We start from the raw sequence: 22,676 nt of genomic DNA, 5'->3' as shown, positions 1-22,676 counted from the left end.
GGCATTTGATGTGTCCGGCATAGAGGGAGCAGTCCTGTGAGAGATGGCAGAGTATAACCTCAGAGTGAGACAGGCAGGGTTAGAGTGTGCACTACAAGAGACATCCAAAGCCTGCAAGTGACACTGTGAGACAGTCGGTCTGAGACACATCTTCCTGCTGAAACACATTACTGCAGCCCAATTAGATGGAGTGCCTGATAATGAGTGTTTAATGAGAGCTGCTCCTGGGTGACTGTTGCAGCAGCTGAGTGACATCCCGCACTGTGCAGCGCATTATCATACACTGAGCGTGGACCCGCTGCTCTCACCAGCACACGGGATCTCAGCCTCTCCAGGGGGCGGGTCTTTCCATAAACGCCAAGCTTTCCCGAGACGCAGGGGGTGTGGTTTGTTCCGGACATCCATCGGCGCACTGTGATTGGCGGACGCCGTGATTATGTAGGCCACACCCGCGGGGGCGGGGGTGATGCGAGCGGTGGGCTCCCTGTGTGCATCAGTCTGAGCCGGGCGGCCGGAGGAGAGAGGTCGGCTGCAGATCTGTCACTGGAGCGGAGAGTGTACCCGGCGCCCCTGTTGTGCGGACGCGGCATCGCGGAGGACCGGGGAGAGCCCGGGCAGTGGTCGCTACGGGATATCCTGACTGGGGGAGGACAGTTATAAAACGGACCCTACATGGAGCCGTGAGGAGTCCCCGGGATCAGCGGAGTCAAGGGGGGATTACAAGCATCGCTGCGGACCTAAGGGATGGGAATCCTGGCGGATACCTGACGGAGCTTTGGGCGGGTTCGGTGCTTGGACGGGAAAAGTTCGGATACTCCGGGACAGGCTCGGTAACCCGGCGGGGATTGGTATGGAGGGTGTCCGGCGGTGGCTCGGGCTCCTGCTCGCCCTGTGCCGGGTGTCTGCGGTGCTCAGCAAGATCATGGAGCCGGTGACCTGGAACTCGCAGAACCCGCGGTAAGGCTGCTACTCGGGTGCCCAGATCCCGCTTCGTGGCCCCTGGCGCTGTGCCGCTCTCCGGGTACAGCACCGCCAGCCTGCCCGCTTCTGTGCCCAGCCACCTGCCCTGCAGGGTGTCACTGTGCGGCGGGCACCAGCGTGCAGAGGAGGCACCCAGGCATCCCAGTCCCGCACCTACAGGCATGGTGCTGGTGCATGGGCTGATATGTAATAATCTATAGGTGACTGTGTGGTAGGGTCAGTGCGGGATGGCCGGAGTGATGCCCGCACTCTGACAGTACAGGTGTCTGGGAATACATCTATATATTGATGTGAGTGTGAGATCTGTCCTGTGTGAGCATTTAATAGGGATAGGCATGCCATGTCCTGCCCGAGTCTGAGCTGTATACCGCTGCCCTGTGCAGGGCTGGAGTCCTGGATCGCACATTATTATGTGTTCAGTCACTAATGATCTGTCTGCATTTTCCAGGAAAGGTGCAGTGAGGCAGTATATAGGCTGTGCTTGGTGCTGACCCCTCGCTAGCAGCCCTGTCCCGCATAGACCCCTTCTACCTTTCTGCAGCCAGGCCTCTGTCACCACCAGTCTATACTACTGGGAAAAATCATCATCTTCCTAATGAAGTTCGTGTGTGATCCGCGTATGCACAAGTTCAGGGAACAATTTAAAGCCTTACAATAAACTATTTCCCCATTTTATGACCTATAATCTAGAACATAGAAATTATTTATTGTTTGTAACTCTCCTTGTGTGTTAATTTCTTATCAACATTCATAACCTAATCTTAATTTTCTGGTGATAAGCAAACCCAGGCATTCAGCCTTCTTATGGTCGTGAAGAGGAGTGTAAAGTCAATGTGAATAAAATAAGTGCTACATTTGTGAGGATTTAATGAGACGTGGTTAGGGGAAAGGCAGCTGCAATATTGGGCTGTGCTGAGAAGTGAATATAAAGAGCGATGCAATATGTGGATCTAAGCTAGTCCTATCAGAATTATCCTTTTATACCACAGGCAAACTTTTACTGGGTTTACTTTGTAGCTGTAATGTGGATGTAATAGCTGATATTGAGTATAGCTTTCTTCTATTCATGTAAGGCCTATTTTAAAAGCGCCACTTGGACTTACAGAGTTAAATTGGTAGGTAGTCAGAAAAATGTAAATAACTATTTAATAGTTTTGTTAAACACTATAATAACACTTTAGGTCTGCAGCATGGGGTACACCTCTATACAATTGTGCCATATTGTAAACTGGATAACCCCTTCTGTGCAGGTTTAGTGTTAATTTGAGGTTAATGAGACTGCTTTTGTATTGAGATGTTTTAAAATATCATACAGTAAGGTTAAGAGTTTTATACTTTCCACCAGTGCGCCCTGCTGTGCCGACCATAGCAATATGGCAGTGGTCTTACTGTATCACACATTTCCTGCCTGTCTCAGGGATAGCAAAGGCAACATGAATCCTGAACCTACTATAGTAGGCTATTGTTCATTTTGTAGTTATTATTAATCTACCTTTTTGGCTCTTTTAGTTTTTATGTAGGCGCTCATGCATTGGTTGTTGCATTGTGCAATTCAGATCGTTTTTACAAGTCCTCCCCACAGTCTCTGGATACCAGCAACAAGCTTCATACATACAGTAGTTTGTGAGACTTATGAGATGATGATGGCTCCCATTATGAAGGACTGAAAAACCAATATATGTATTTTTACAATATATTACGAAGTCCTTGCTAAAATGCCACTCTGTGTAAACATATTGGGTGCGGCTGGGGCTTCTCCCTGGAAGGGTCTTTGTAAATAACACATTTTGAAAATAAAACTGTGGCCTGCCAGTGGTAGCTCTGCAGAGCTGCAAAGGTGCCATTCTTAGCCCTCTGACAGCATGCCATATTAACACATGATATTAGTCTTTTTTTGGAGGACACTTTTAAGTAGTCAAAATGTTAATGAATAATGCATTCAATAATTTTGCAAAGCACAGCCATTGTATTTAAGTCCAGGTTTATGCGCTACCCAGGGTAGCTTATGTTCAGTCTGGGTACAAAGTATGATATATATATATATATCTTTTTTATTTTATTTTTGTGTGAAAATGCTAATAAAGTATATCTCCTTTCTCAGCATCGATTGATGAGGATCACTTCTCACAGCAAAAGCCTGTACAAATGGGTTTCTTGCTTTACTTCTAGTAACCATTGTCACCCGAATTTTTGGCAATGGCGTTGCAATCTGATGGTGGGAAATAGTAAAACTATGTGTGCTGCATAGGGCCCAATCCTGCTGTGCATTGTTCTGGGACTATGCAATTCTGATAACTGGTAATCTTCATGGCGCGGCAAGATTAATAGCCCATTACTATACATTTTAAATATAATGCACAAATGAGTCTAATTTGTGTAATAAATACATTTTTATATATCTGTCTAAACAGATAGTCTTGAGGTCATCACTTCATTGTTTATTAGGAATAACATGCTTCCTGCTGTTAACTATAATGGATATTGTAAGTTACCTCAGAGATCATGTGAACTGCATAAAAACCACTCTTCCTGGGGCTCTTGTCCCAGAACTCTTATGTGACGTATAATATCACTATATTCTACAGTAGGCGGGTAAATACCCAGTATCTTTTCCTCGGTTAACTGAAAATTATTATACTTGTACAGTAAGTTGTTAAATGTTTGTTTAATTACTGGACATAAAGGAATTATGGTTTGTTCCATTTGTACAGTTATGAAAGGATAGCATGCACTTTTTCCCTTTTTTGCCAGAACTGGTACATTCAGAGAACAGCTGTAAGGCGTCATGGCCGAACTCGTCTTTACCTAATTCCAATATCTTTAACGCTTTCACACGTGTTCACACTTTGCCAAGTTTAGGTGTCCACTCTGTGTTGAATCTGATTACTGGCCTTCTCCCATTTGAACACTTTCACATCAAACACAGACCGTTGTGTAATTTGCACCATTTATCAGCTACTCATTACTTGCATTGTGGGTCTAAGATGCTGGGGGTGTGGTGGGGGGGATCTTCTAGAGGATAAAACAAAATTGCCTCAAACTGTGACATAATCTCTTACCAAAAAAATGTAAGGCTAGATCTACCTTTCAGAACATGAAATATTAACAATAGGTCAACCCTGTAGTCTTGTTTATGAAGTCTATAGTGTTTGGTAAGAACAATAAGGCAGTAGTAATAAAAATAAATAATAAAGTAGTAATGTGTGTGCATATATGGTTCTTTTAATCTATGCAAGGAAGTTTCATTATACCTAATTAAAGTGAAGGGCCCTGACAGGCAGAGAATATGCAATAATTACTTTACTGGTCCTTTGGAAAGCTGGACTCCCTTTTCAGACCAAGAGAATTTGGCTTTATCTTTATGATTTACAATTTTAAATATAAAAGTTACAGATCATTAGTTGTGCTTAATTGGCATCGGATATTAATGTTAGTTTGTACGTAGTTTATAGCATTCAAATAAAATAATGGCTGTACCCGAACACTTTTCTGTAAGTAACTTTGACTATACGTCTTGAGTTTGTGTTTAATCCACTTTAAATTGGTACATCATAATTGTAGGTACAAATAATCTTACTGAATTTTGCCATACACATTAATATTTAATATATTTAGAAACCGTGCAAAAACCTTATTTCATGAGAAGTTATTTCATTACTTTTCAAGATAAAAAATTACTTTTAGTTCAACAGACTTAGAATAAATTGTAATGTTTTAGTGACTTGCTGTCCTGCCCGACTTTAATTTGACAATGTTTTAGTTCTAAGTCTGTGGTGGTCAACAGGCGGTCCTCGGGCCTTCACTGGTAGCCACCAACTAGCTACTGCTTTGTTCTCTAATTTTATTTTTTTCTGTCGCCTTGTAACGAATGCCTGCTGATATGTTATTATAGATTGGGGTCTGTCATTGAGAGATAGATGGATAGATATTTTGCTTAATACCAAGGTGAAGAGTAATGTCCTTTTTGAAGGTGGTCCCCAAAATGTACCAATCACTGATCTAAGTCTGCTCTTAACAGGATAAATTAATAATTGTATAGTTTTAATGCCGTTATCCATATAGGGAATTAAGTGTTTTAATCACACCATTTGTTTTGATTTTTCTTTCCATCTTCCTCCAACAGTAAAATGTTTTGTATGTCTGTGGCCTGTGAGTCTCCACCAAAGCTTGTGGAATTGTTACTGTCGAGTTGCAGCTGGTTTAGAATGGAAATTGCTCTGTTCTGCGTTTTGAAGTAATGGCTTTTCGGTATGTTTCTGAAAGCTTAATGTGTGGTTTTAAAGCGCAGTTAAGTAGAAAGAATACTTTTATTTTGAGACATTATATATCCTCTGGGCTTTTTCCAAAACTTTAGGCGTGGCACTTTAACCCTTTGCTCCCTGCAGGCTATGGCACTCATTTGTCTTTGAATGCCGTAATTGGTTGACAGCCATAAAGAAGGTTCGATATGGAGCATGTGGTTTTAGGAAGTGATGACATTTCTGCTGCTTCAATGGCTGCTACACTTGCGGTAAATAAGACAATGGTCGTCTGGTAATTGCCCTGCGCTGCGTTAGCAATGTGTGGTAGAAGGATTGCAAGATGAGTAGATTGTTTTCCTAACAAGCTCTCATTTGCAGCCGTGACAATTCACTTCCCTCCACCCATATTTCACTCTGCAGCACCTGGATTTAATGGCTCCATCACTCATTTACAATACAGGCTTATTTTGTGTTGTCTGTTCTTCCAAATGCTTCTGCATAGCAACTAAATTTCTACTGCGCACGGGACTGACAGATTAATATTCAGCATGTCATTGTTACAGGTAGCTTGCTCCGTACAATTCCCACTTGGCTTTAGATCTGAAATGCAATAAGGCGTTCTTCACTGAAAGAATGTGACAAGTTCTACCAAGCAGACGCTGTTCACCAGATGCTCAGGAGGGGTGCGCAATATTGTGTGCGCCACTTGTGACTTCTGTTTAATGGGGACGAATACTGAAGCGGTGGTAAAAGCAATTCCTTGTGCTATATAGTGCATGTACCATTTTTTTTTTTGCTTTTTTTTTTTTTTTTTTTTTTTTTTTTTCCAGACATTTTCTCAAATGCTTAATGTTCTTATCTGTGCTAATAGTATAGTTGCTAGGTTTGGTTTATGGCCTGTCACTAATTGTCTACTTGTAGGGCGATTTCTTCATAAATTCTTTTTATTTATTTTTTGCTTCTCCTTCATACAATCTGTTTTTTTTCCTTTCTGCTCTGCTAAGCAGGTAATCCTACTACTGGCATTGTACATTATTTGGTACTTGTCTTTCACTTTGTTTTCCTTCTGTGTTATTCCTTGCATGCCAGGGTGACTGGAGAACCTAAATGTGAATGTTTGAAGCACATTCTATTAATGCAGCAGAGCCCATACAAGCTGTGCAGTAGCAGTCACTCCAGACTGGAGAGCCTCCCCTTTAGAAATGACTGTGCTTACCTGTAATTAATGTGCATTTCTGACGTACACGTTGCTGGGTCCTGTGAATCCCCAATCTCCAGCCACAAGTTTATAAGTGTGTGCAATAATGCTCTGTTCTGTACACTCCTGAATATAACCCTGCCTCTGCAAGATACAGCACTGCTTTTACATTTCATCTTGTGCACTAAACTGCTTTAAAATCCCCTATGGCAAGTTTCTGGGAATCTCTTTGCCAAGCCATTCCTTGGTAGCCATTTTCCAGGCCGCTTTGTATGAGTTTCCAGTGAAGCGCAAGTAACTGGCTCTTATGTGGGCACTGCTCTGGGGATGTGAGTGTGCATGCGGGCCTGACATTACGCAGAAGCAAATTGCTCTCCTGGTTTTGTGCGCTCCTATTGTACTGCATGTCCATTAACCCTTGCAGTCCTGTAGTACTGGGGCATGTTGCATAATTTTTAAAATGTTCGCAACAAGAATAAACTGCTAAGAAAATTAAGGAGGTCTTTCAGGCTTGCTGTGTACTTGTAATCCTGCTCTTTTGTGATCATTTCTATTTCTAGAATAGTCTGTTTTCTCTGTCCCAAGACTTACCTTATTTTGTATACTAGTCTGCTTTAATGTCCTTCTAAAAGTTAAGATTTTTGTGGCTGGATTGTTTGGGGCAGTTTAACCCTTGTTAACCTAATGCGATAGTAACTTTTAAACTGTAATTTATCTTTTAAAAATAACAGCTTTATCAGCTGTGAAGTGTGTGACCAAACACTGGTACGCTTGTCCTGGTTATAGACTGGGGAGAATGTTTGACTGCTTTTCCAACACAATCTCTTATCTGGAATAATGTACACATTAAAATCAATGCATCTGGACTATCAGTCTGCCACAAGTCTCCGCATACATCTCTGCGGTCTGTAACCCCAGAACTATTTAATTAACGTGATTCTTTTATGCCCTCATGTCTTTTACCCCTACCTAGAATAGTTTAGATTAGTGCTGCCATATTGATGCAAACACCATCTAAAAACAAACTAACTGTACACCGCTTTACTGACCCCCCCACCCCCCCATGTCCCACCCCCCAAAAACCGATTTTTGCAATTTGGTCCTGTAAATTGGAGAGCAGTGAGTTCTGTGTATTTGCTCCATACTGCTGTGTGTGCTAGCAAAACTGAGGAGTTCCTCTCTGCCACAGATTGTTATTATAGTGTCCCTGCTGGAGCTTCCTCACCTGACTTGTAGTGACACTGCCTGGAAGCCCTAAATGCCATTTGGAAAATCCATTAGGAAGACAGAGCTTCTGCCAAGAAAGAAAACAATAAAACAAAGCACTGACTTGTAAACGTGTTAATTAGTCTAGGGACCCAGCAAGCTGCACCATGGCAGATAATGAACTTTCCTGAAGAGTGTGCTTCACACTGGAAACTGGTCGGAAATGGTTAAATTGCTTTTTTCGTAAGGCAACCAACACTTTAAGTGCATTTGTTTATCCTTGAAGCCCGCGGGACAAGAGCTGTCTCGCAATACAGTATTTGTCACAGCAAAGTATTAACCACATGAATGGAATTGGCTTTGCCCTCAAATGCCTTTTTTTTTTTTTTTTTTTTTTTTTTTTTTCCTCGTTTGTTTGACAAAAACTACAAAATCTTTAAAGCTTAGTCTTCACAGTAATTTAAGAAGATATGTTTATAAAGCATGTAGGCAATTGGTTAATGTTTGAATATTCAAGGATTCACGAGCGGTCTTCTCACAATAAGCCTTCAAGGTCTGTCTGATGCTTGTCTGCATGCAGATATTGTCATTTACATTGTTTTAGTATTGGCATTTATCTTCAATAGTTTGTCAAAGCTTCTTACATTGGGACAAAAAAAATCTATGATTCTGCCTTGTGTCCAAATCCCCACCCTTCTTGGCTTAGGTTCTAATGTTTCTTCAAATTAAGTTGGATTATATTCTTTGTAAACTTTTGTGGTCCCCCTAAATATTTTTCCACCAGATGAAAACAAATATTTAATGCATAACATTCATATCCAGTATGAGCGAACAGAAAGGACTTTCCCAGTCATCAAGTTATGCACCAGATTATGGGGGAAATTTCAATTATCTGAGAGAATGCAGTAATTTACCGCAATTGGGTTTTTTGCGGACATCACCAATATAGTCACAAAAAGATTTGCCCTATTCAATTGCAAATTCGTGAGAACTGGATACTTGAAAACTCTTCCCGCCAAAACCAGTAAAAAGTATAGGAGAAAATGGGGAAATCTGCATGTGCACCCCCAAAAAAAGCCAAACTATTATAGGAAAACAGTATAGAAGTCTGTTAGTGTCATAAAAAGATGTGGGGTACTTAGGGGTCAATTCTGTTCGGCAACTAAAGAATAGCGCCGGGAATTAGCTCCCGACGCTATTCAATTCAGCTAAAGTTAAGTCGGCGATGTCCCGTTCTCGCCGACTTAACAGGTAGTTTTGTCGGGAGAACGGGCATTCTCCGACTTAACTACCCGGCGCGAGGCTGATTCCCGACAGAATCAGCCTCGCGCCGGCCGCGAGGCAGCACTTTTGTCGGGTTTCTTCTCTCATCCCCCGGGGATGAGAGAAGAATTCCCGACAATTGCGGGCAACTAGTAGCAGAATTGAATAGCGTCGGGAGCTAATTCCCGGCGCTATTCTTTGGTTGCCGAATAGAATTGACCCCTTAAATTGTCAAACGGATGCTATATGCATTTAAAAAAAAAAAGTAAAAAATGATAAAATGCAAGTGTTTTTCAGCAAAATAAGTGCTCAAGTTAAATTGGGGGTACGTAAAAATGGATATAGTTATATATTTGGGTAATTTTAAGCCACTTTAAAAAAAAAAAAAAAAAAAAAAAACTTCCAAAGAAAACAATTACTCCGACCTACAAGCCTAAAAACACTTGTCCCACTCATAAAGCACCCCAGGATACCAGTTCCATACCTTGTACCCAAGTTGTATTACTTTCCATTTTTTTGACCTCCAAATGTCATTATTGCTCAATTAAAATTATTTAAAACTTATAAGTGCTTAATTAGTCATTCAGGAGGGTTTCCAAGGGGTTCTGAACCAAATCCCAACATTTTTACCTTTTTTAAAATGGGGATTTTCTCTAAGCATGTCACCAGCTCAGAGGTGATGAAATTAAATTTGCGGTAAACCTATGGAGAATTATCGGTGAAAATTTATTGCGGACAATTGAATAGTGGCTTATCACGGATCGCAATAAAAGCCCCATTTTAACAGCGAAAACAGGTTAGCACGGCTAATTGAATTCCCCCATATGTATGTTACAAGTAGAAAGTTACTGTATGTACAATAAGTAAATGATTAACCTAATGGCATTATATGATCCCTATATATGTTCTGACCCAAACAGAGAAGCATCCAGTAGACTAATGGTTAAGTCACTGTCTAGCTCCTTTGCTGCTTTCTTACTGATGTTTGTTTGTAAGGTTACAAATCTGTCTTTATAAAGCTAAAACTGAAGAGGGGGATTATCTGCCCAGGCATTTTTAAGAAGCCGCTTGTAGTATTTGCCTGCTTTCTGTCTTTCCTGCACTTGGTGGAGCTTCTGTTATATTTATGCAAGTACATTGGCTTTTAGATGTTCATGAACTACATCTCCCAGCAGGTATAGTCAGATACTGTAGGTGATAGCGGTAAATTGTGCCAACAATAACTTGAGTGCAAAAGTTTTGTAGTCCCTGTTCATCTTTACTTCTGACATTATCCTGCTGAATGGTGCTTAATGAGGGGAGAGTTTCTTGGTCTGCGATTTAGGATAGAATATCTGCAATGTTTCTATAGCAGGATTTAGATTTGCTTTCCTAAATGTCCTTGATTGTTCATGGTAATTTTGTTGTAGATGTGCGGCCTATGGTAAGCCTGTTAAAACCTCATCTATCTGTGGTTGGGGATTGTACACTTAATCCCTTTGCTGTAGAAGGAGCCAAATGGACATTTTGTATTTTCTGGCTTGTCACGGACTACGTATACTGTGAAGCAGTGAATGTTTCTAACCTATTGTTACTGGAAGCTAGTAGCATTAAATTCATCTAAGTATATGAAACGTGTCTGGTAACCTGAACTTAACTGAGGTTTGCAGTAGGAAAGTGGCTGCTACTTTTAGCTGCAAATTTCTTAACCAGTTCTTTTACTCTGCAATGTGCAGCATGTATGTTGGGCTGTATTGACGACGTCAGTACAGCACTCTTGTTTAACAAGGTTTTTGTGTCTAGCTGAAATTGATTTAGATGTTACAGATGGCATTTGCTCCTATATCTTAAGTCTCTCCATCTTTTTCTTAAGTTTTGTTCCTTTTGGTTGTGATTTTATTTTACTATTTCTTCAGTATTTGTTTGATTGTGAAAGCTGGCATGACATGTGGGGATATTTTCCCTCGTCTGGTTACCTTTAACACTAAAATCAGTTTTTCATAGATAATGTTGGGTATCGCCCATCTACCTTCAGTAAATTTGGCTAAATATCCTGTTTTTGTTCCAGTAATCTTCTTTTTAGTTGAAAATGACTTGAAATCAGGACTAATGGGTGTAGTTTATTTGTAGTTTATAATGTGTTAACCGGGGTAGTTTATTTGTTATTGGATAGTGTACATTTTGCATTTAGCTGCTGTGTTTTAGATGCCTCTCCCATTGGATGTTACATGTTAGGGATGTAGGGCGGTATCAATTACCCGCTGTCAATTACCGCGGGTAATTGTCTCACTGGGGGCTCTCCAATCGGCCTCGATGAGATGGCGCTTATCCCCGATGCCGGCATTTATGCACGCAAAGCGTGAAAAGTGCCCCTTAGACCCGAGATACATGCCGTGGAAATACGTAGATCCACGTCTTTTTGCGGGACCTATGTATTTTCATATGAAAAACGGGTGTATTTCGTATGACTTAATTGGATAGGGGTGGTTGGATACCACCCCCCCATACATCCATCTCGCTCCATCTGTGCAGTTCTCTATTGAGAAAACTATATATGGTTAAGAGTATAATTGCATCATAAATCCTGTATGTTATATTACTCGGCTGTACATAACATCCCTTCCATTTTTTTGGCTATGCACTAACATGTTAGGGTCATATATGGGCTTTTTGGTGGCCCTGAAATTATGACCACAGTTGATCATATTATTAGGCATGGTCAGCAGACTACTACTAATGGGCTCTTTTTTGTGTACCCACTAACTGTGATCTCCCATATTTGTCACTTAATTAGAAAGGGATTCTGTTTTGTATTTGTGCAATATTGAGTTACAAGATTTCTACTGGAGAAAGGTATTCTACAATCCATAGTAATAATTGACAATTTGCAGAAATTATATTTTATCACCCCTTTACTTAAAAAGGAAAGACCATAAAACCATTTTCAATCATCTAATGGGCCCTACACACCTGGCGATTGGCTGGCGAGGTGCCTCACTGCCGATACGGCCGGTGGGCGTCCCAGTTTCTTCACTCCCTTCGTCACCTGACCCCATAGCCCTGCATGCTAATATGGATGAGATTGTCCATATTGGCATGCATGTATAAGCGATCCGGCACCAACGATGAACGAGCACGGGGCCGCGCATCATTCATCGTTGGTGCATACACACTGATAGATATGAACGATATCTCGTTCATTAATGAACGAGATCGTTCATATCTTTCAGTGTTATAGTGTAGTGTGGAAGGCCTATAACAACATAATTGTCTGTCCAACTAAAACAACTTTTTATCAGACCAGCTAACTTCTCTCCAACTCTGCTGTAACAGAAGTAGACTAATTTATTTTTTTACAAATATCAAAGTGTGGGTGTTCCCTCAATTTGGACCTAGTGCTGGTGCTTTAAGTCCACTGCTGGTTACAACAAAGACAAGGGAGGAAACTGCATGGGGTCCCCTGATTTTAAGGTAACCAGCACTGGGTATTGCCTTTCTGGGCTGCTTGAACCACAGATGGGATCCCCACAGCATGTCAGTCAATCTGCCCCCTACTATGATTCCAGACAGCCACAGGCCAGGGCTAAAAATTGTATGCCCTCTCCTTGGTATTACTAGCTTGGTTCCATTTGCACCAGGTCTCATCCCATGTACCCCAGTGTGGTGGGAATGTGGGTAATAAGAGGTTAATATTAAAAGAATCCATTTGGCCTTTGAACTACAGGTACTAGCATAGCCTGTCAGACACTAGTATTTGAAGAACCACGAGTTTCAGCTTGCCCTGGCAACAGCTCCAACTGGCACCTGTAGTTTGCTAAAGAAAAATATAAATGAAAACGCACTTTAAAACCTAAGTTTTCCTTCAGCTCACTTTATTTTATCTTTTTATTGTTTGTTGCCCTGACGGAGTCTACAAGACAAAACTAGCACATGGGGGGGAGGGGCTGGTAACCTACCTGCTTTGTGGAGACCCAGTCACTGCTGCTCCTGCCTCGCACTCCTCTAGATCCCGGCCAGACAGAAGCAGCCTCGTTTTGAATCCAAAATGGCTGATGTGAAATTGCTCTATTTAGATTGCAACTTTTACTTCACCCATCTTTGATTCCAAAAGAAGCTGCCTTTGTCCTGAAGCCAGCTGAGATGTGGGATGAGAAAACAGCAGTGACTGGAGCAGTGGTATTGTGATCGGGAACAGAGCAGGTAAGATGAGGGCCGCAGCGATGATGATGATGTGGGGGGGGAGGAATGGCTGTGTCAGTGTCCACCTACTTCTGTTAAAATCGCTGAATTAGGGGGAATGTGCCCAACTTGGCAGAAATTAAATATTCCATATGTTTTGGAGAGGTGACTGGCTGCATTACCTAAACCTTGTGTGGGACTGTGGGTCGCCTCTATCTTGTTCTAGCAAGTCGGTATAAAAGGATCTTGGGTTACGCTGGGTACACACAATGTTCATTCAGACAAATTGGTTAAATCTGTTTGATTTAACAGATTTATCCGAACAATCGTTTGTCCATTGCCAGTGATTGTTATTTGCTCCCATACATTACCAGTTTGTTCCCATCAGATGCATCTTTAGGTGTTTACCCAGCTTAAAGGGGGGTACTCATCAAGCAATCGCTGCTTAAAATCTAAGCAATCTGACTAGATTGCTTAGATTTTAAGCATGATCGCTCCGTGTGTACCCCCCAGAGCGATAGCGATGCTCAGCCCCGCGCATCGCTATCGCTGGTGCTAGGCCAATCTAGCAGGGCGCTCATTTCACCCGCTGGGTGAGCGCTCTCCCCCCCCCCCCCCTCCCCACGCGTCTTCCCCCGCCCACCCCCCCTTCCCCCTCCCCGCGAGTCTTTCCCCCGCCCACCCCCCCTCCCCGCGCGTCTTCCCCCGCACGCTCAGCACACATCGCACTGTGCTGAGCGGTGGGAGAGATGTATGCTGAGTGGCTCGCTCAACGCACATCTCTCCCACATCGGCCTGTGAATACTGGACTTACGACTGACATATGAATGACTTACTTTTCAATAAGGCAATTCAGCTATAACTCCTGCCATCCTCTGCTAGGTACAGGTAGACCAGCAACAGCTGGCTTGGCACATGTTGGCTGCTGCTTCTTTTAATATATTGCATGTTTTTTAAATTGGGGTCAGTGTTGTAATGGTAAAAGAACGGACATGGGATATTTCTCTTGTTCTGCTGCTCCTGGGTTTAATCCTCCCCAAGACTCTGCAGATGTCAGGGAAAATCCCCTGCTTAAAGGTGGAAACTGATCTGATGATCGGAGCTGAAAATGACCTCTTAATCTTCACCTCACATCTCTGAATTATTTACGCTTCAAAACAGAACCTGTGCACATGTTCTGTCTGCAAACATGTAATGTACAGTCCAATGATCTAATTAATCAATCTTTCTATGTGTAATTGAAAGCACTTTGGCGTTCTATTTCCAGTGCTGTTTATACTGTATCTACGGGCGTGCTTCATACACTGTTTATATAGTGTGTATGTATATTTATATATTGTCTTTAAAGGTATGAATTCCTTTATCTAATTTATTGTACTCCTTGTTCGTCCAATTTGATAACTCAACGTTTTACAAAATCATGTACACTACAGCGGAGTCTAAAAGAATTTAGCTTTATAGTTTACAATGTCTTTGCTTACTCACCACCAATGGTCAGGTCTGATTGGTCAACCAGTTTCTTAAAGGTCTGTATCTGTGGACTTATTTCTACACATCAGTGGGTGTGATTGGCTAAACAGATGATGTGAGCATGATAACAATGTTCTAGGGCTGCCGTCATTAGTATTGTGTATGTAGTGGAAGCGGTACACTCCGCTATCCACTTGCTTTTATAAGACATCCAAAAACGTAAATGATAGTTCTACATTTATTGCAGTCAGCTGCACTTAGCTTAAAGGGCGTACAGCAAAAAAAATAATGCTACAGGGGGAGGCATATCAAACATTAGAGAGTAAGTGGAGAAGTTGCCAGTAGCAACGAATCAGATGTCCTTTTATAGACTGTTCTAGACTAATGATAGCTAGAAGCTGTGGGCAACTTCTCCACATTTTCTCTCTCAGGTCTGATACATCTCCTCAGTCTTCACAGAACCAGTTTGTTATGCCACCATTTAGGATTATTCTTGATTCAGTTGTTTTTTGTGGGAAGGGGGGGGTGATCTAAGTAATGGGGGTGCCTGACAGAGCTATTAAATTATTGCTCCAATTGCGTGCCCATTACATAAGTACTTTTCGTGCCCAAAAGAACCAGGTGCAGCTAAACTAATGGGTGCACTGCTGAAACGGCAGTTTGGGTGCCCAATAGAGGGATTTTTTTGTTGCTTTCTGCTGGGTGAGGGCAGGAGTAATGGACGCTCGCTTTATAAATCTAGAACAGATCTCCTGTGCTGTCTGATCTTCCACTGACTAGAAGTGTAAGTGTTTTGTGTAGTCGTGTTTGTGCTGTATCATCTTGTGCATACAGTATTGTCTGCGATCAGAGTTTTCTGTGCATCTTTATAGTGACTTCATTACGAAGCATCTCTGCCCCTTCACCGCATACACATTCTGTGTGGGGTTTAATTGATTTACTGTCTTTTCCCCCTCTAATTGCCCTGATTAACTGCATAGGTAGGATGTATCTGTGCTTATGAGACAGCAGAAATGTAACATCACGATCTGAATGTTCACGCCTGATTACATCACTGTTAGACTTATTCTTATTCCGTGGCACAGAAGCATAATCTCGCCTAGTCTATTGTTTCATTGCTGGTTGCTCATTATCTGATTCTGGCAGGGAAGTATTGTTTATGGCCATCCTAATTTCTGGAAAATGCTGTGACTAGCTGTAGGTGAGTTGTAGTAAATTGCATATGAATAACTCCTTTTAATAAATACAGAAACTTAAATGAAATACAGTCCCCACGTTTATTTGTCACGCTGTGATGCGCACTTCCGTTTTCAATCTGATTGTTTTGGATTATCTTCCATTATATAAATTGAAAATATCCTTACTGCATTATGGAGAAAATGTTAAGACCCTATAAACAGGTTGGTTTTCATGTTTTGTAACTTGCAGCCTGTTAATTCAAATGGCAATTCAGCATTCTGATTCCAAACCATGAGCTATGCGCCTGCTGTAGTAAAATAAGGTCTACAAATCCTTACAGCTGACGCCAACACACGACAGGAAGAGCGACATGAAGCCACCCTTGTGTTTCAAGTACTAACACAGGATGGGAGGCGACGCACGGGAAGACTCTGCCTGGGACAATAGTGTTCCATCAAAGATCACAGCTTTCATCTAACCCTTTCAGCTCTGAATGGCAAGCAGAGCAATCTGCATGCCATCTATCTACAATAAGTATTGCCTAAGGGTTTTAATTTTCCAGTAACCACTAAATATTCAGATCCCCTCCTGTAACCAAAATGGTCTTACCCATGTTCCCTGACAATATAGTACAGGTTCAAGGGTGTGGTGTCTGTAGAGGCATTCTGACATATATGTTGAGCTTGCTGGTACAAATATATTTCTCATACGTCCTAGAGGATGCTGGGGACTCCAAAAGGACCATGGGGTATAGACGAATCCGCAGGAGCCTGGGCACACTAAAAAGACTTGAACTGGGTGTGAACTGGCTCCTCCCTCTATGCCCCTCCTCCAGACCTCAGTTAGACTTTGTGCCCAGGAGTGACTGGATGCACACTAGGAGCTCTCCTGAGTTTCTCTGAAAGACTTTTTGTTAGGTTTTTTATTTTCAGGGAGACCTGCTGGCTACAGGCTCCCTGCAGTGTGGGAGTGAGGGGAGAGAAGCAGGACCTACTTCTGTGAGTTTCAAGGCTCTGCTTCTCGGCTACTGGACACCATTAGCTCCAGAGGGTTCGATCACTTGGTGCGCCTAGCTGCTTGTTCCCGGAGCCACGCCGTCAATCCCCTCACAGAAGCCAGAAGAAAGAAGCCGGGCGAGTATGAGAAGAAAAGAAGACTTCAGTGACGGCAGAAGACTTCAGTAATGGAGGTAACAGATCGTGCTACACTCCATGCTCCCACACACCAACGCACTAACAGGGTGCAGGACACTGGGGGGGGGGGGGGGAAGCGTCCTGGGCAGCCTATTACTGTTTTCTTAGTCAGGCTGGCATAAGTGTTTTCAGTGCCGGGGCACTGTATTTCAGACCCCCGCCAGCATTTCACAGCGTGCTGCGCGCCATTGTTCCCCCACCGGCTTCCACAGGTGCAGGGTGCTGGGGGGAAGAGCGCCCTGGGCAGCGTTTTACTGTTTGATGTGGGGACTGTGCAGGTTCACACTGGCAGTGCCGGGGCTCCGTGGCCCGGGCCCACGCCGCCATGTATAGCGCACTGCGCGCCTGTTCACTGCCGCCAGGCTCCCGCGGGTGCAGGGAGCTGGGGAGGGGGGCAGCGCCCTGGGCAACATACTACGTTGTGTGTGATTAATCTGGCAGGGCCGGGGCTCCGAATCCCAGACCGCCGCCAGCAGCTTTAGCGCGATGCGCGCCATTTCTCCCCGCCGCCGGCTTCCATGGGTGCAGGGCGCCGGGGGGGGGGGGGGAGGCGCCCTGGGCAGCTTCTATGTATAGATCCAGGGCGTCCCAGATGAAAACCCCGCCATTTAGTAACAGGGGCGCGTCAAGAGCCGGGGCTCCCACACGCTGAGGGTCTGTTGGATGCAGGGCGCACAGGGGGGGAGAGCCCTGTGCGGCATTATTCCTTTTAGTATACACTGTATTTACACTATATATGGTGACAGACCGTTTAGCGTATTTTATAATACTATGTGAGGGCTTAAGCGCGACGGGAAGGGGCGGAGCTTCGCCCGCATGAAGGAGTCGGCGCCATTTGCCTCCGGTACCCGGCAAGCCTTACTGTATAGTAGGAAGGTGGGGGTGCACAGTGGTTTGTTTTTTAATGCTATATGGGTGTCCTTTAGCATTATGTGGATCAGAGTCGCACAATCCTTACACTGTTTCCCGGTTTGTACCCACTATTGCTTGGTCGACAGGTGTGTTTTTGTCACAAGATACTGTGGGATTAACGGTCGGTATCCCCGGCGCTTGGCGGTACTTGATTTGGAAAATTAAGTATTAACAAATTGGTGTTGTGTGCTTAAAACAGTATACACGATAGGCTGGAGACGGTTGTTTGTCGATGCTCTGTCGGCATCAACGGTATTTCCTGGGTAAGGATATTATCAGGCGGTTGTTGCATGGTACGTGTGTGTGTGTGTGTGTGTGTGTGTATGTATATAGAGTGTTATCAAAATTATATTTGTATGCTTCCCTCAGACCACCCGGGGTTCCGTGATTATTTGCCGCTTAATATTCCTTGCTGGCGACATTGGCTAAGGTCTGTCAACCATAACGTTCCTGGTAGACCTATATAGGGGACATGTCAGTACATGGTCATACACATTCACAACACATTACTGTCACTAGGGACCTGATAGGTCTGGACAATCCACTTGCGTATGGATATGTCTATGTGTGTATATATGTAGATATAGGTTCTATATGCGAGGGTAGGATATATGTGTTTGTGTATTGCAGGAGGTTTATCCATGAATGCTGAAATAATGCTATTCTTATGTGCTAGTCGCTCTGTTGATTAAGCTCTAGATGACCGTGACGAGTTGGTTTCGATCCTCTCAAGGAGTCCGAATATTATTCTCTTCACAACGCGGTAAGAGGGTTATGATAGTCAACTCCTGGTCGACGCAGAGCCGGTCGCAAAGGATCATACACAGGCAGCTAAGTGAACCTTTATTTCTATACTTTGTCTTTTTTTGCGCTGTATGCGCTTGAAGGAGTGTTGTATTCGGGTAGGATCCTACCCAGTGTGGGTAGGCTTGCCTATGTGTATTCTACCTTCTAACATTACAGCAGGCTGCCACGTGACAGCAGGAGATGTGACCAGAAAATGCGGGGGATGTTTCCGGGAGTTGCTGGTGGGAGGTATACAGCTGTTGGTGTAGCCTCGGTTCAACCGATATTGACGGTTTCCACTGGTAAGTCTAACTTCATGAGTTAGCCTCCTTCACAACGGTTGGTGACGCATTCTTTGGTGGGATGCAGTAGTATTAACTGGTTCGACACCGTTCTTTTTATTTTTCTGTACAGACAGTGGAAGGTGAAAAGGTAAGAGTTCTGCAGCCTTGTTGGGTTCGCAGAAGGGGATGTCGTTTCTGGTTTCACTACATCCACCACTTGTCTGAGTCTTTCTGGCTGGTTCCTACTCCGGTAACCACTTGTCTACTAATTTTCCGTTAGTACAGGAATAGACTACGACCTGTGGGTTATGGATAGTAGCCATTGGAGGACGTTCTGAGTTGCGGTTGTTTCCCCTTACTGTCTTTTCTTATAGACCTTGCCGTTCCCCTCTGGAAGGGGAGGTAGTACCCGACGACATACAGAGGTGCATCAGGTTCAGGACAGGGCCTGGTTGCCCTGTATAAAGGTGCAAGTCTGTTTTTCTCCCTGACTGTTCTTTGACAAAGGGATTGACTGTTCCCAACGACGCAGATGTCAAAAGTGGGTTTCGGAGTAGATACTGACCGTTTAAGGTTAGGCTTTTACTGTGGAAAGATGTCGGAGGGTACAGAGTTGGATCGGTTTTGAGATGAAACCTCATTGATATGTTCTGTTAATAAGACAGAGGGGAGCGGCCTAAGAGGTTCTTTTTTTTTTTTTTTGGTCAGCAGGTCTAATACCAGGGTGGTTTTCATGGGACCAGTTGGAAATGTGGTTCGGGTTTCACCTGCACATGCACTGGAATATTATCCAAGCGGACATGACATCGCTCCCGTGGTGTCTGCTCAGTTCTTTCCTTCTAGAGGAATGAAGGTTCAGGATTCAGGTTTAGATCCTGTGTCCGTGCTTACAGATCTCCGAAGCTGGGGAACAGTCCTTTGCAAGGGACGTATTTCAAGAGGATAAGGTCAAGTTGGAAAACTTGTCTGCGGTAAGTTTTCTTGACGATGGTAATCTTTGGGTTCTGCTATTTTAGTTCTGCCAGAGGACTTGTCAGCAGTGGCGTAAGTAAGCCGCTATGGCGGAACATGGAGAATGAGACCGTGTGGCTCAGCACAATGATCCACCATACACCCAACCAGGAAGGCCTATATTCAGGTCCCACTACGGAAAAGCGCCAATGGCAGAAGATACACAGTTTGTAGTTGACTGGGAAGTATGGTAAACGCTGTTTTAGCGGGCTTCGTTCCGGAGGTGAACGACGAAGAAATAGAGTTCATCTGCTGACACGATATCCAGCCGGAAAAAGAAAAGAAAAAAAAATTCAGTCATCGAGAAGCTTTCTCAGAAGTGACAAGTCTAGGTGGAGTGTCGACATTGGACATGTGGGCGTCTCGCCTCAAGGAGTGATCTCTGGGAGGTGATTCCAGGTCAAGGGACACTCGACATAGCAGTGGACATCCTCGTAACATCGTTGGTGTTTCTAGTAGGTCTATGTGGCCTCTCCGTTTTCACTTTTCTGGCGGTGGTAAGCGTGGGATGATCAAAGATTCCGGTGATCCTCTTGAATCCGGTCTAGCAGGCGAGGGTTGGCTATCCAGTTTTCATGGTTACTCATAATAGATTGCTGCCTTCTTCCTCTACGTGAAGTTAGGTTATAACAGGATCAGGGCGTGTTTCATGACTTACCATGGCTGCGTCTGATGGCGGAGCGGTGAATGCCATATCATACCCCGGAAGGGTGTTCCTAGTGAAGTCGGTCTCCTTAATTCTTCAGGCTGGGAGAGGACTAACGGCACAGCGTTACCACTGTAGTTGGAGTGATTGTGTCTCGGTGTGTATCCGCGAAGACTCTTATGGAAGATTTTCAGCTAGGTCGGGCTTATCCATCTTTACAGGCCGATGTGGATGCAATCTTACTAAGTTTCTGTACAAAATTTCTCTCTTGGAAAGTGGTCAAGCTATTGGCTGCGACGTCCGCAAGGCGGGTGTTGGCCGTGGTGGTGTCTCACAGTAGCCTTGTTTGATCTTTCCGGTGGCTAGAGAGGAATCGAGTACTTGGTTGGTAGTTTTACCAAGCTTGGTTTCTGTGTTTCGCAGAAATCGGCCTATTTTGATGCCGGTGGTTATTTAGGCATTAGCGGATTCAAATTCCCTCGATCTAGCCAGGGTTTTGAGTATAGGGGTCACCAGTTTGGAGAAACAGAGGCTATGTTTGTCTAGTATGTTCCCAGCATGGCTGGGGAGACTGATATACAGTCTGTTATGCGCAGTATCTGTGATACAGTTGGGCACGTGCGTTCTACGGCTGGATGGCCGTCACCGAAGTCGGTGGAGGTCCATTCTTTTGGGAAGATGGGCTTTTCTGGGACGTTTGCCGAGAGGATTCTGGGTCAGGATCAAACCCTGTTGCTCTGTTCTACAAGTTTGATATCCTGATTTTTGGGGATCTGTTTGCTCAGTCGGTGCTGCAGAGTCATCCGCAGTCTCCCGCCCGTTTTGGAGCTTTGGTATAAACCCCATGGTCCTTTTGGAGTCCCCAGCATCCTCTGGGACGTATGAGAAAATAGGATTTTGGTACCTACCGGTAAATCCTTTTCTCTTAGTCCGTAGAGGATGCTGGGCGCCCGTCCCTGTGCGTACTGTCTGCAGATTTTATTTCTGGTTACACCCTAGTGGTGTGTTTTCTGTCAGGCGGTGGTTACCGTTGTTCATGCCATGGCATGCGGGGTCTTATTTTTGCTTCGGTGAACACATGGTTTGTGTTGCATATTTTCTCAGCATCTGGCTGTGTTGGTTCATGCCGTTGACTAGTATTCTACCGAATGCCACGTTCTACGGTGTGTTTGAGGTGTGAGCTGGTATGACACTCACCGTGTTATAACAATAAATTCTTTCCTCGAAATGTCCATCTCTCCTGGGCACAGTTTTCTAACTGAGGTCTGAAGGAGGGGCATAGAGGGAGGAGCCAGTTCACACCCAGTTCAAGTCTTTTTAGTGTGCCCAGGCTCCTGCAGATCCGTCTATACCCCATGGTTTTTTGGAGTCCCCAGCATCCTCTACGGACTAAGAAAAGGATTTACCGGTAGGTACCAAAATCCTATTATAATTTTTATTTTTTATTTGCTTGAAAATACTGACTAAGAAAGATGACAGCCGCCTTCAATGAAACAATTTTACCCAGATCAAGCCTTGTAGAGTGATAAATAGCACGGTGATAAAGTACGAGCCAACCAGCTCCTGTCATTTTTTACAGGTACAGATGTATTAAGCCTGGAGAAGGCATGAAGAAGTGATAAAGTGGTGATAAGTGCAAAGTGATAATGCACCAGCCAATCAGCTTATAACTGTCAATTTATATATTGGAGCTGATTGGCTGGTGCATTATCACCACTTTATCACTTCTTTATACTTCTCCAGGCTTAATACAATATGTTCCACAGCCTGTAACATGTCAGTTAGGGGCTGGTTGGGTGGTGCTTTATTACCGTGCTATTTATCACTCTCCAATGCTTGATAAATATGGGCCCTTGTGCAGTATGAGAATTTTGCTCTGCAATACACCAGCACTTTGGAATGAGAACTGCTGGTGGCGATACTGAATTAGCTGTTTTGTGCCATTGTTTTGTACAGTTCCTTACGTCCGTCTTGAGCATGGAAAGCAATCATGCATTGTAGTGGTTTCCAAACTGGGATCCCCTGGGGCACTTGCAACGTGGTCAAGGACCAAATCCTTCTTTTTATTTTTTTTATTATTATTAATGGTTCATGTGATAGCCAGCTTTAGGCCTAGGGGCGCTGAGCAAAAAAAAATGCTAATACTAT

General features: G+C 43.7%; 1 protein-coding gene across 1 annotated transcript in view; it reads left to right on the top strand.

Annotated features, from left to right (window-relative positions):
• The first annotated feature begins 443 nt into the window (after positions 1 to 443).
• Positions 444 to 22,676, top strand: part of EFNB1 (ephrin B1) — a 103,113-nt gene continuing 80,880 nt past the window's right edge. The window contains exon 1 of the mRNA XM_063937088.1: positions 444 to 957. Coding sequence (XP_063793158.1) covers positions 851 to 957 — 107 coding nt within the window. The 5' untranslated portion in view covers positions 444 to 850. The remainder of the gene's footprint in view (positions 958 to 22,676) is intronic.

The sequence above is a fragment of the Pseudophryne corroboree genome, chromosome 8 (genome assembly GCF_028390025.1).
Source record: "Pseudophryne corroboree isolate aPseCor3 chromosome 8, aPseCor3.hap2, whole genome shotgun sequence".
In the NCBI taxonomy this organism is placed as follows: domain Eukaryota; kingdom Metazoa; phylum Chordata; class Amphibia; order Anura; family Myobatrachidae; genus Pseudophryne; species Pseudophryne corroboree.
The sequence above is the reverse complement of the archived record's forward strand: the minus strand, read 5'-3'. Positions and strand labels throughout refer to the sequence as shown.